Raw genomic sequence first — 13,817 nt, 5'->3', positions numbered from 1 at the left:
GCGACAGCCAAAGGGCTCCGCTTCCTTTTCAGCCGCGGTGGAAGGGCGGCCATGGCTAGTTACACTAAAGCGGCACAGGTGAGCACTGCTCTCTTCCCCTACCTGGACCAGGTTGTGCTAGGGTGGCTGCTGCTTCTGAGGGCACAAAGAGGCGGGACCCCGGCGGCCGTCGTGGTGCAGAGAGCGACCGTGAGGGAGCGGGGGGGGATACTGGGGCGGGGGAGGGCCGAGGCCGCGGGCGTCCTGCCCTGGTCGCGGTGCGGTCATGCTCTCCGGAGTTCTCCCGGAGGGGCTGCCTGGCAGGAGTCAGTAGCGGTCCGTAAGGCGTGTGGCTGCTGTGAGAGACAAGGCTCCCTGCTGCAGCTGCTCGGGCTGCTGGGTGTTCATAAACTGCGTTTGGGGCAGTTGTGCCCTTCGCTGAGAGAGAAAGAGGTGTTGGGCACGAAGCAGTGACTTAGTTACAGTTCCGTTAGCGGTAAGGGAAGCTTGCAGCAAGAATTCTTCATTCTTGAAACAAAGCCCTCAGCTGGCAACCTTTCAGTGTTGTTGCTGCCACTTGCGTTGGAAATGCCTACGGCACGGGTGCATTGCGGTGTGTAGCAGCGTTCTCCATCCATTTAACGGGTATTCAAAGGGGTGTTGTTGAATGTTGGTATTTCGTCTACTGTTTCGGAGTGTTAAAAAAAAAAGTGTTGATCGAAATGGGGAGGCCAGATTCATGTACAGTAGAACGAACTTATATATATATACACTATCTTTCTTTTCTCTTTAGCAATGGGCTACTTTTGCCAGAGCCTGGTACCTCCTTGATGCAAAGATGCAGCCGCCAGGGAAAATAGCAGTTGCAGCTGCAATGAGACTTGAAGGCAGGCATAAACCTATTTATCATGCATTAAGTGAGTATTGCAGGAGAGAAAGCAAATTTGCTTTTCTTCACTTGCATATTTTTTTGTCAGTTCACTTATAAAATCAAGCCTGATAAAAAAAGTTTGCATTTTTCAATAACCTGACATTGCAAACATCTTCATTTTCTTTCTCATGTTTTTCTGTTATAGCCCTTTACAGCCTTGTGTTGTTGTCTTCACCAATCCATGTGAAGGTCATTATGAAGTCATTATTTAATTTCAGTAGCTGAATTACAGTGGATTTTGCTTCCATTGGAAAAAAAAGAAAAAAAAAAACAAAATACCAAACAACACCACAAAAAAAAAAATCTTTGAAATGTGTTTTGTTGCACTGGTTTTTAAATCACAGAACATTAGGGACCTCCAGAGTCCAACCCAGTAGGGTTTGGCAGGCCACACAGGAATGTGTCGAGGTGGGTTTTGAAAGTCTCCAGAGGAGACTTCACAGCCTCTCTGGGCAGCCTGTTCCAGTGCTCCCTCACACTGAAACACTGATGAAACATTGATCTGATTCTTGATTAGATTTTCTGAATGCTAACTTTCACTAGCTACACAACACCAGAGAGACTTGGAGTGATTCTTCGTTCTGTGTAAGGTGCAGAGAAGTCCTGTCCCCATGAGGCAGCAGGCACAAACTGCAAGAGAGGAGGTTCCCTCTGAACATCAGGAAACATTTTTTACTGTGAGAGTGACTCACAGTGGTTGCCCAGGAAGTTCTAGAGCCTCCATTCTTGGAGATATTCAAGAGCTGTTCCCACTTAAGTGGGAGGTTGGACCTCTAGAAGGCTCTTCCAACTGCAGATACTCAGTGATGATGAGGCTGAAACCTCTCTGTTTCTTAAATGGGAGATGTAATCATTGTTGAAAGGTATCTTCATGTGAAAAAATAATTTTGTTTTTCTGCAAATTAGAAGATTTAGCAGTAAAGATGCATCTGTGATCTAGTCCATGATTTGTAATACTGCAGAGCCTGCCTTATGGTGATAAGTATTTGATAGATAATAAGAGGTGATCCCTTCCATCGATGGTACAGTGTTTCCCTAATACTCAATACACGTTTTACAGAAGACATTACTGAAATACAAAGGAAGCAGAAAGCTTGTACTAAAATTATACTTAATCTGTTTTCTAAACTAGAAGGTAGTAGTATTTGAGATATTCTAAAGATGTTTTAACTGAGTTTTGCTGTTGCAAGTTATGTCTTATCCACAAGATGTCACTGGAGACTTGAGCTGACTGGAAAATAAAGCAGACACTGAGAGGAAGTGTATTCTACTGTTCTGTGATAAAGATCTTTGATATTTTTATGTTTATGAAGTTATAAAGTCCTGGAAAGTCATTTCAAGAATAACTGAACTATTCTACAAACTGTTATCAAATGTATCACACCTGGGACAAGTTACTACTACTGAGACATTTGATAGTCTCTAAGAGCAAATATGCATGAACTTGTGGTTGATATACATAACATGCTTCTGTTGTTGGTGGTGTTTTTTGTCCTGAACTGGTGTCTGTGAGCTGACAGTTCCTTAGAATAACATTGTGGGAAGAATTACTTTTTTAAAATTTTGGATTCAGACACTCTTCCATAAAATCAATATCTATTTATTGTGTTTGAAAGTATCTAGAGCTGAATTTAAGCTGTGGTTAGGGAAGGAAAGAAATTTGATTTGACATATATTTACATAATCTTCTAGGGAAAATAAATTACAGGTTATTGTTTTATCTTTTTTTTAATGACTCTTTTGGTGTTCAACACTCTTCTGTTTTTAGATGCTTTCAGACCATATGCCTTAAATAAGAGATTTGAATCCAGAGTTTTAGGTTTCTTCTGCACTTCCTCTTCTCTCTAACCTAATTCCCATGCCTCCTGTCTTTGTAGCAGCTTCACAATACAGAACCAAAAGTAATGGGTAAGATTTAAAAAAACAAAATGGGTGATATAATTCTTTATGTGGGACTGAGCAGGTATAGGTGAGCCACTTAAGTTGCTTCAGTAGTGTTCTCTGCATCCTCTAAGGAGAAGGCTATTCTAGATGAAAGTATCCTGCAAACCTGATCTGGCCCAGGTGTTGTTCTAAATTGCAATATTAGTTATAATGACTAGAAGCAGCAGCTAAGATTTGTCTTCTAATGAAAGATTTGGCAAGTAGTTTGTCAGTCTTGTGAGCTAAGTCAACACTATGATGCCTACCTTGATTACCATTTCATCCTTAATTAAAATGTAGGAAGAGAAATGCATGCACCTGAAACATGTTTTTAACTGTGTGACAGGAATTACTTAAATTATAAAACTAAGCTGCCACAGTAAATTAAATCTCTGTACATTTATCTGAAGAGGTGCAGTACACATGCCTTATGTAACAAATTGCACCTATTGGCCTTGTTTTGATGGAAAACAAAATCATAAAAGAATACTCTGAGATCATAGTTGATATCTTCCACTGATTTCTCCCTTGTAGATGACTGCGGGGATCATGTTGTCATAATAAATACAAGACATATTGCCTTCTCTGGCAACAAATGGGAACAGAAAGTATATTCTTCACATACTGGGTAAGCTTTAGAAAACACTCCCTGAGTGTAGTGGTGAATTTGTCATGTTTTTAAAATAAAGTATTTTTTAGCATATTAATTGAAAAGGGAATTCCTGGTTACATGTTTTGAGTTTTGTTTGCATGTGTTACAGTGTTTAAAAATATGCTTGCTGCCTTTTTTTCATAGAATCATAGAATCAAGAAGGCTGGAAGAGACCTCAAAGATCGAGTCCAACCTGTCACCCTACACCTCATGCCTATCTAAACCATGGCACCAAGTGCCACGTCCAATCCCCTCTTGAACACCTCCAGGGATGGTGACTCCACCACCTCCCTGGGCAGCCCATTCCAATGGCCAACCACTCTCTCTGTGAAGAACTTTCTCCTCACCTCCAGCCTAAACCTCCCCTGGCGCAGCTTGAGACTGTGTCCTCTTGTTCTGGTGCTGGTTGCCTGGGAGAAGAGACCAACCCCCTCCTGGCTACAACCTCCCTTCAGGTAGTTGTAGACAGCAATGAGGTCTCCCCTGAGCCTGCTCTTCTCCAGGCTAAACAGTCCCAGCTCCCTCAGCTTCTCCTCATAGGGCTTGTGCTCAAGGCCTCTCCCCAGCCTCGTTGCCCTTCCCTGGACATGCTCCAGCAATTCAACATCTTTCCTAAACTGAGGGGCCCAGAACTGGACACAGTAGTCAAGGTGTGGCCTAACCAGTGCTTTGTACAGGGGTACAATGACCTCCCTGCTCCTGCTGGCCACACTATGCCTGATACAGGCCAGGATGCCATCGGCTCTCTTGGCCACCTGGGCACACTGCTGGCTCATGTTCAGGCGGCTGTCAACCAGTACCCCCAGGTCCCTTTCTGCCTGGCTGCTCTCCAGCCACTCTGACCCCAGCCTTTTTGTTTGTTTTTGTTTTGTTTTTGGTTTTGTGTGGGTTTTGTTGTTGTTGGTTTTGTTATTTTTTGGGGTTTTTGTTATATTTTCCCCCCCTATACTCAAAGGTAGTCATTGTAATTGAGTAAGTTAACAGGTTTGGTGAGCTAGGTTGTTTTGTGTGAACGCATGAATCCAGTGACCAGAACTGCTCTATTTACTAAGCAGTAGAAGACATTCCCATTGGCACTGCACATTTAAGCTACATATAGTTGCCAACTTCATTTACTTTATTTTACTGGTACCTGTATATCAGAGAATAAATACCAAAATTGATATATTGCTGAACTGGAGGATAAAAAAAAAAGGAATTGGGAAAACTAGGAAGAAATGAGATGCTAATGTATACAATAGTGTATAATATATTATTCTGACAGATCTAACTTGTTTACAGATAGAAGTGCAATAAAGAGCTACAGTGTGACAATGATCAGTTCACAACAGTTGCTCCTATTTTATACAGTGACAACACTAGATAAAACTCTTTAATTTTAAAAGTATGTCCTGTCAGGGAGATTAATGAGTCACATTAGTACTAGCAAAATTAGCTTTCTTCATGTTTCAGTCCTGTAATTCCTTGCTGAATTGCTGAGAAATTGTTGTTCAGAGTTGATGGAAATTAACATGCCTTTTTTTACCTCCCACCATCCCTGTGACTTCATAAAAATTTTTACTAAAAGCTTCTTGAAGTTAAAGCGCTTGCCTGAGTAGCTAAGTTGGCTCTGAGTAAATGCAAAGAATTGTAAAATTAAAACAAATACTTTTATCTCTCCAGCTCCTTAAGTGGTTGCATTTTGCTGTCATGAAGTTTATTTTAATTTCACTTAGACTGATACCTAGTAGTGTAATTAAACCGAAATGAAACCCAGCTTTACCTGACATCCATGAAATTTCTTGCAGCACTGTATCATTCAATTAAAGCGTATGCTTTATGAATTAGTGCCTGTGAAACACAAACTTTTTAATACTTGAATAAGAAAGTAGATGGCATTAAACTTGGATAGAATCTTTCTAATACAAGATAGTTGTTGGCCTCAGGAGAACAACTTCCTTTTCTGAAGGCTTGTAATGCTATTACACTCTTGCCCAAGATGTGGTGATGTTTGTGTTAACATCGTAATTGAGCATATGGTGTTAAGTTTCTATGTTTATTCTGTTTTTCTAGCTATCCTGGTGGTTTCAAACAAGTGACAGCAACTCAGCTCCATCTGAAGGATCCAACTGCTGTACGTGTTTCTCCTTCTTCCCTTTGATTTGTGAAGATGATTTATTTTCATGTGTTTAGTTCCATTAAACAAAAGGGATCGGTTACCTGCATGTCTAAAGCTACAGACATTCTGCTGTGAGCTCTTAGAAGCTTGGCTTGTGACAGTGTTTCTGTAAACAGCATGTTTTGAGGGTGAGATTGTAGTTTATGCATTCTTCCATGCTGTCCAAATGAGCAAGTTAACTGCATTTGCTTCGCTCATTTCTGACTGATTTGCTTGCTTTCCATTTCAGAGGTCTGACCTTTCTCATAAGCAAGCTGCCTCAAGTAAAATTTAACTTTACTTCAGCTTAACCTTAACCCTACCTCTTTAAGGGCCAGCAAGAATAGTGTTAATCTTAAAAATGTTAAAATGTATGACTGCCTCTTTCTCCTATTAAAGTTCAGCTATAGGTTTTGGTTGTTTGCTTGTTTGGGTTTTTTTTATATTTTCTGCAGTGCTGTGTGTTTATAATCTGTGACAGAATTGGAAATGGTGATTATATTGAACTTAAGTCTCTCTACCAAATGCCTGTGTTAGACTACTATAAATCTTAATGTTGGTGTTGATATATTTGTTACTGGTTAAAAAAATAGGGTGCTAGATAGGAACGCTTTTGGATGTTGACTTATGCAGTTATGAAATTACTTTTATTAGAGCTTTGAATGGCTAGCATTGGAGGACTGAGTTCTCTAAGTACTAGTTTTTCAGAATATGATATGAAGCCTGCAGAGATTAACCTCTGTTTATTTTTGGCTTTGAAATGCTTTGGTTTCACTACCTTATATAAAAAATACGAAAATGCTTCTTCCTTTTCCTAGAGAAATTTTGTGTGCTGTAAAACGCTCAAGTTTTGTTACTTACTTTCTAATCTCTCATTTAGAAATCCTCATTTGTCCCAAGACTCTCTTATACAAAATGTCAGTTAAAAAGTGGTTTACCATATGAATTTGCTGGGGTTTTATTTTGACTTCTGCATTTTCTTCTATTTAAATGAAATCCCACAGTTCAGTATTATTTTCTGTCTGGAATTTTTCAAAACGATTTAAATACTTTGGAGAATGTGTTCCAAGATTGCCATTCCTGTAGGAATTCTTGGTAGTTCCATGTCTAAAATGGATTCCTGAAGCTGTTTCATTTGTGCCTCACCCAGAAACTGTGCACTGGGAGGCAGTGTAACACCACTTGTTTGTTTGGGCGTGGGAGTTGAGTGCTGTATAAATTACCTTCTCCATTCATTCTGAAATACGTATTCTCTTGCCAGACTTGCAGATGACTTTTTGTGCAGAGGAGGACTGCATGCATTGCCAATACGTAAAGTCTTGGACAGAGACTCTGCATTTGGTGATGTGGCTTAGGAGTTGGTCTAATTTAGTGAGAGAAACTTTTGTTCAGACAGAGTTGTGGAGAGCCCTCAGCAATAAGCTATTTCATTCTATTGAAAATAAAGCATTCAGATGGCCCTCTCAAAGATACCTCATATGTATTTTTCTCATAATTAATAGTAGTGGATGGTAATTTGGCATGTTATGTTCTGTATGTCTAGCTGTTAGAGGTTTTGGCTTGCAAGTGACTTTATGGCTAGAAATTGTTATTTACTGTTTGAATTGTTTTGGTGCGAAATACTTTCTGATAATGACAAAGATGGAAACTATGATGGTGTTTTAGTAGCATGTTTTATCTTTAGAAATAGCTGTGAAAACCCAAAAAAAGAAATTACTGTTCAGAAAACAATGCCTAGGCTAAGTAGGATTTGGATCTCAAAGTGTGATCTAAATGGTGGATACTTACTGTGCAGACTTCTGTCAATCACTCCGTTTCACTTCCTTGAATTAAAAAGATCTTTTCTCTTTTCATCTTCTTAAATTCAATTCCTGCAAAGCTAGTGGAATTAGGTAGGTTGTAGGAAACAGACTGTATCTTCCTGTGGAATCAGTCTTCAATCTGCAAAGCATTGTTTTCATCCTGGAGGCTACTGCTTTTTTCTCTGCCCTTGGTCCTGCTGTCTCCCAGTAGCTCATTGCGACACTGCTTCATTAGATGAGTCAACATTATTTTTGGTAGTAGTGCTGTTGCAGAAATTAAGGCACTAAATTAATGGAAGAGACTAATTCCAAGGAAAAGAATGTTGCCATATGAATGTTAAAAAATTTCATAGTGTTACATTGAGATTTTGCAATAGATGTGGCTGGTTTTAATTTATGTAAGAAATAGATTAAAGCTTGTAAGATTCCATGAGTGTGTGTATATAGTAGACCTCTGATCCTGATTAGCACTGTCTTTAATTACATAAGTCTAAATTCAAACATACAAATCCCCAAGATAAATATTTTTCCATTACAGCTTTGTTTAAACATAGTTTCTAGTACACAGAGACTGTTCTTAGGAAAAACTGGTACATGGCTAATAGATAATTGAAATGGTTATAATGAGAAGTTTGATACAAGGTGGTATAGGGATGGGTTATGATCTTGATGATAGTCTCAGGAGGTTGACATCATTTTATCTTACTAACTTGGAGCCTTTTTATTTCTCACAGGTAGTAATTAGTGCTTCAGAAGGATTTCTGCTGAATTTTGAATGTGTATGTGCAGGGTTTTTTTCATAGGATGATTCAGGTGGGCGAGAACCTCAGAAGGTCTCTGGTCAAACCTCTTATGCAAAGCAGTGTCAGCTGTTGGTTGGATAAGGCAGATGAGGGCTTATTCAGACTGGTCTTGAAAGCCTCCCCTGGCAACCATTTCCAGTCCTTGGCTTTTCTTGGTTGGAAACAAAAAGACACCTGTGGCTTTTATAAATTTAATCTCAGATGTATAATTTTGTGCCTCAGATGGACAAAATATTTTTCCCACTTTTAAGTACCTCTTAACATAATATAGGGCAGTAAATACAAATAACTATCTGCATAGCTGATGTGTGTAGAACTTAAAAGTTCTGTATTCGTTGTGTCCAGTTATTCAACACTTGGAAAAATTCTTTTTTATGGAAGGGTAAATATGACAGTGTGTTGCCAAAAAGATACCAAAAGTGAAAGCTCAGCACATTTTTACCTTTAGCACATTTGAGTTCTTTTGGGAGGTGTGAGGAGGGGAGTGTCTGCAAATCTGTTAATGATTTCTGGTGTTTTCAGTTGTCTGCTCTTCTGGAGAAGAATCAGAGAATAGGTCTTGTCTATTGGATTTGACCAGGCAAAAAAAAACCCAGCTTCACATTTCAGCCTTTTCCTTATCTGAAGTTTACTGTAAATTCTTGAATATTAAATATGCTTTTTAGGTGCAGCATAACAGCCTGTTGCTGTAGCTCAAAACTTCAGGTCAATATAGTGCTAATACTCTGTAGAACAGTGCTACTCTCTTAGGAGACATATTAGCAGATACAATGAATTTCCATTATAGGTTGCTAAGAAAAAAAAAAAGTTTGAAATGTTTGGTAAGTTTTCTTTGCCAACAGAGCCTTTTGAATGTGAAGGAAACAGTTAAACCATTTCAATTGTGGTACAGGTGTTTTGAATGCACAGAAGGTTGGGGATTTCTTGTTCGTTTTTAACAAAATGTGCAGAAATTTTGTTTAGCTGGAAAATTGCTGATAGGCATGAGACCAACACTTTCAGAATTAAGCACTTGATACAAGAAGAATGAACGATGTACTTTTAAATCTCACAGGATTAAAACCAAACAAATATTGCATTGAATAAACTTTCTGGTAAAATCTTACAGGTAGTAATCTTGTCAGGACAAAGCTTCCAATCAATTTTCAGTCTGTTTTTTAAAAGTAAGCAAACCTTGGTGGTTTGTTTGGGTTTTTTGAGGGTGTTTTAAGGTTGTGGGTTTGTTTGTTTGTTTTGGTTTGGGTTTGGTTTGCTTGGGTTTTTGTTGGTGGGTTTTGGGTTGGTTGGTTGGTTTGGTTTTGGTGGTTTGATTTTTTTTTTTTTTTTTTTTTTTTTTTGGTTTAGGGTTTCTTTGTTTTGGTTTGGGTTGGGTTTTTTATTTGGTTGCAGTTTCTTTTGTTTGTTTGTTGGTTTCAGTTTTTGTTTGGTTTTGAGGGTTGTTTTTCTTTCCTACATCAGACACTGACCCCCTTGTCTCACTCCCTCCCCTGTCCCAGCACCCCCCACCCCCCCAAAAAAAAAAAGAAAAAAAAAAAAAGAAGAAATCGTGTTTGGCTAGTGCCAAATGCTCAGTGAGAGGCTTGACCTTTGCAGTGTTCACAGGCTATATTGCCTCTGACAAAGAAATAATAGGCAATAATTGTTGGGAATGAATGTTACCTGCTAGGGAAGATTATTAAGCCAGGGTAGCTCTCTGGAAATACGCTGTGAGGAAGCCTCTGGGGGTCTCAGGGTTCTGTTTTGCTCAGCCACTGGTATTCATGGGAAGGGCTTAAAATGTACAAATTCTCCTTTTGAATACTTTTTAGCAACCACTTGCACATACAGACTTGCCATTATGTCTGCATAAAAATACTCTGGATGAAAAGCTCAGACACAAAACATGATTAAATCTTGCTGTTGGTATTTGGAAGCCTATTTTCTTTGCATCAGTCAAGGATAGTTGATATAATATACCCAAATATTAGAAGTCAGTTACTGAAACAGCAGATACAGTGTTTTCTTTTATTACTGTGGAGTAATGTGTTTTCATTAAGTTTTTTCATTAAGCAGAGCAGAACTTCAGTCTGGACAAGTACACAGAAGTTAGTATGGCATGGAAAGGAGAATACTGTTACAGAAGCTGCTGTCTTAAAACCTCTAGGTGCTCTAGATAAATCTTACAGCTGGCTTGGTCTTTTGCTTCATAGCAGACAAAAATAAATACTCTTTTGTTAAAATATTCTGAATCCATTTTGTGCTTGAATTTGCAAGGCACTGATTAATTTAAAGAACACATGAAAATTCTAAGTTTTTATGTGCTGGACAGTAGTGGAAAACAAAATGGCATACAATGGAAGTTTGTCTGTGAACAGTTGATTCCTGTGTCTGTTTTAACGACATTCATTTTTGCTCTACTGTCAGGTGAAGTTCTTGGAATGCTTTTATAACACATGGTATAAAAGAATAATATTATATACAGAACAGAAGATCAAGAACTGGTAGAAGGAGATCATAGTACCAAGCTGTACCTCAGTGCAAGTGGTGTGTCTCATGAAACTTTTTTTTTTCAGTGTGTGCTGTAGTTAATCCTTTTGTTTTCTCTGGAGCACTGTATCCTTCCCATGTTGTGGAGTTGCTTCCTGGTGATTATTGGACTTAACTCAGCTGTTAGAACAGACTTTTGGAAACTCAGCCAATTATTCTGTGCTTCTCTGGACCAGGAGTGGTATTCCTCTGTTGATTTCCGTCTTAAAAGTATGTTTTATCTGGCAAAGAGTCTTTCTCAGAACTTGGTCTCCATCAGACATAGCCTGCAACTTGCATACAAGCCAAAAATTGAAATGTTCAAACTTCACACAGTGCTTCAGATAAATATATTTTTAATTTGTTCATATTCATAAAACGTTAAGAGTGCATAGTAAGGGACTGAGTGCAAGAGTTTTACTTGAGCTGCATTATCCATTGCAATATCCAAGAAGACAATTGTAACTACAGCCAGTAGGAGTTCTGTCATTCAAAACAAATTCAGGCAGACAGCATTTCAGTACTTTAAAAAATCCCCAAATAATTATGCTCTGGAGGCTGTTAAGGAGTTGCACATCTGATGGCAGGTGTCTTGACCTGCTGAGAAAGTGTCATGGCCTTTAGGAGTGGGTATTTATGAGGCTATGGAATTTTACAGGTTACTAGAGATAGAAGGTAGAGGAGGCAGTGGGAATCCATAAATAACTGAGTAATCTGTTAAACTGTACTAGTTTTAAACCAAGATCAAGTTTGCAGTGAGAAATGTGGGGAGGGAAGCTGCTTGCCAATTTGAAACCCAGCTAAAATCTACCTCTTATGTGAAATTAAACTTGGTGTTTTAACAGATAAACAAACACATAGGAAATGTAGGAATTGTCTTTCATTAGAAGTGCACTAGAAATGCATAGAAATATTTTTATTCCTTAAAGAAACATCTTCATATGTGTTTTCAGGGAGCACTGAATCTGTGTTCGGGCTTTACAAGAGCTTAGCAACAGACTTTCTTGTGATTCCACATCTTTTTTATTCAGAGTTGGTGCATTTTTAGTAAAACTTGAGCATGTTCAGGTAACAGGAGAGCCTGTACCTAACACCCTGTAAATATTGCTGGTTCAGTCTTCCTTTTCAGTTACACAATCTTACTAAGGTTGCAAAAGCAGTCCATACAGCCTCAGTTAAGACTGTATTTGACTAAATTCTTTGAGTTGTCGTCACATCAGGTAGAGTGAGGTTTTGGCTTTAGGCAGAATTTTGAGCAAGGAGCTGGATGAATGTAAACTTGGTCTTTCCAGGCACTAGGTTTTGATTTGCTTTGGCTTGTAGAAAAATCTTTGAGGCAGAAGTTAGAGTATAGGAAGCTAGAGGTTTTCCAGCACTGCCTTCTCTGTCCTAGCTACCTCTTTGGCCTTCTGTTCTACAGCTGGTCTAACTTGCAGTTAATCAATAATGGAAGTCCAGGGCCTTTTGTTAAATTGCAGATAGTAGTTTTTTCACCATCCTACCCCTCTTCTTCTTTGTCTTCCTCTTTCTTTTTCTTTTTTTTTATGTGCAATATGATATGGAATTAGTTACAAGAAGCTTCTCAATTCTTTTCAAAGCTGAGTGATTATATGTAATCATCCACAAAGCTAAACACCCTTCCTAAGATGAAATTTTCTCTGTAGCTGCTGGTGTAAGTGTTAATACAAGGAGGAGTAAGTATTTCTTCTTCCAAAAGATAAGGTCTAGAGCACCTTCTGAGCGTGGTATCAGAGTTCTTCAGCATGGAAGAGGTTGACTGTAGAGAGGTTGAGTAACTGTTAGAATGGGCAGAGGCAAACACATCTTACTCTGTTCATGTTATTTGTAGCCTGTCTGATTATTTGTTACCATGTTATATTTCCTCAGATTGTTAAAATTACTGTTTATAGAATGCTTCCAAAAAACCTTCAGAGAAGAACTCTGATGCAGAGGCTGCACCTGTTCCCAGATGATGTGAGTAGCCATGCAGTTACATTTTCATTCCTTTGTGGTTTGGATGTGAAAAAGGGGTGTTAGCAATAGCAAAACTTTCATCATAAGTAGGTAAGTTAAGCAAAATCAAGCTGCTTTTTATTTATGTATCTAAACATATTTGATGCTTTTTTCTTCATTTCACAAAGTTGTGAGATTTAAGACATGCATGAGATTGTCTTCTGTATTTAGGTCAAACACACTTAGCTTAAAGAATGCAGTAATGTGGCCAAATTCTGGTCTGGATTTGGGGTAGGAGGGTGGGGTTTGAAAAACTCAGGTAGCTAAGGCTATTCTCACCTATCTCAGGTTATTCCAGAAGATATACAGAAGAATCTTCTAGAAGAGATTCCTCAGCCACGTGTAGTCCCTAAGAGGTTAGATGAATATACTCCAGAAGAAATTGCTGCCTTTCCCATGGTTTGGACTCCGTAAGTATCTCAGCTTTTGTGGAAAGGACACTTGACTGAATATGTTGTAGGTAGGCTCACACATTATCAGTAAGTACAAAAATAATGCTTTTGGGGTTTTTCTGATCACCTATTTCTTGAGAGAGGAGGTCATTAAAGCAAAGAATGGTCATACTAGAAAGGAGCATTGCTAAGTTTTTTGTTGTATTTCTGGCCTTCATTTTAATGAGAAAAGCTTTACTTAAAATCATGTTTTCAACTCTTCATCATTAAACAAAAGGTGAGTAAAAAAACTTCTTTCCCCTATTTGAGTTGAGTGCTGTGTAATACATAACCATGAGCCATAGCCAAAGGAAACAGCATGCAGCTCTGAGGGAATGATTCACTGAGGGGAGGGAACCCTTCAGACTTTCTCCAGAGGAAAGAAAAGAATTCTGCTAGATTACACCCCTTAGAGTAGATCTTTGGCAAGGAACATACCACATATTTATTTTGATAAATACTTTCTTTTCCACACAAAAAACCATTTCCACAGTAGTTGTGTGGCATATGAATGAGTATTTGTGGTTTGCTTTATACCACCACACAGCACTGAGGCAAACTGCTGGTGAAAATGTCTTATACTGGGGACATTTTCTGATTAGTACCAGTATAATTTTCCTTCTGTGTATTTTTAGAGTCTT

General features: G+C 38.6%; 1 protein-coding gene across 1 annotated transcript in view; it reads left to right on the top strand.

Moving 5' to 3' along the window:
* The first annotated feature begins 30 nt into the window (after positions 1–30).
* The window catches only part of MRPL13 (mitochondrial ribosomal protein L13), a 29,019-nt gene continuing 15,232 nt past the window's right edge, over positions 31–13,817 (top strand). The window contains exons 1-6 of the mRNA XM_054385471.1: positions 31–78; positions 773–896; positions 3,368–3,461; positions 5,538–5,598; positions 12,620–12,706; positions 13,034–13,155. Of these exons, the coding sequence (XP_054241446.1) occupies positions 52–78; positions 773–896; positions 3,368–3,461; positions 5,538–5,598; positions 12,620–12,706; positions 13,034–13,155 (515 nt within the window). The 5' untranslated portion in view covers positions 31–51. The remainder of the gene's footprint in view (positions 79–772; positions 897–3,367; positions 3,462–5,537; positions 5,599–12,619; positions 12,707–13,033; positions 13,156–13,817) is intronic.

The sequence above is a fragment of the Indicator indicator genome, chromosome 12 (genome assembly GCF_027791375.1).
Source record: "Indicator indicator isolate 239-I01 chromosome 12, UM_Iind_1.1, whole genome shotgun sequence".
In the NCBI taxonomy this organism is placed as follows: domain Eukaryota; kingdom Metazoa; phylum Chordata; class Aves; order Piciformes; family Indicatoridae; genus Indicator; species Indicator indicator.
Note: the sequence above shows the minus strand (reverse complement) of the source record. Positions and strands in the feature narration are given on the sequence as shown.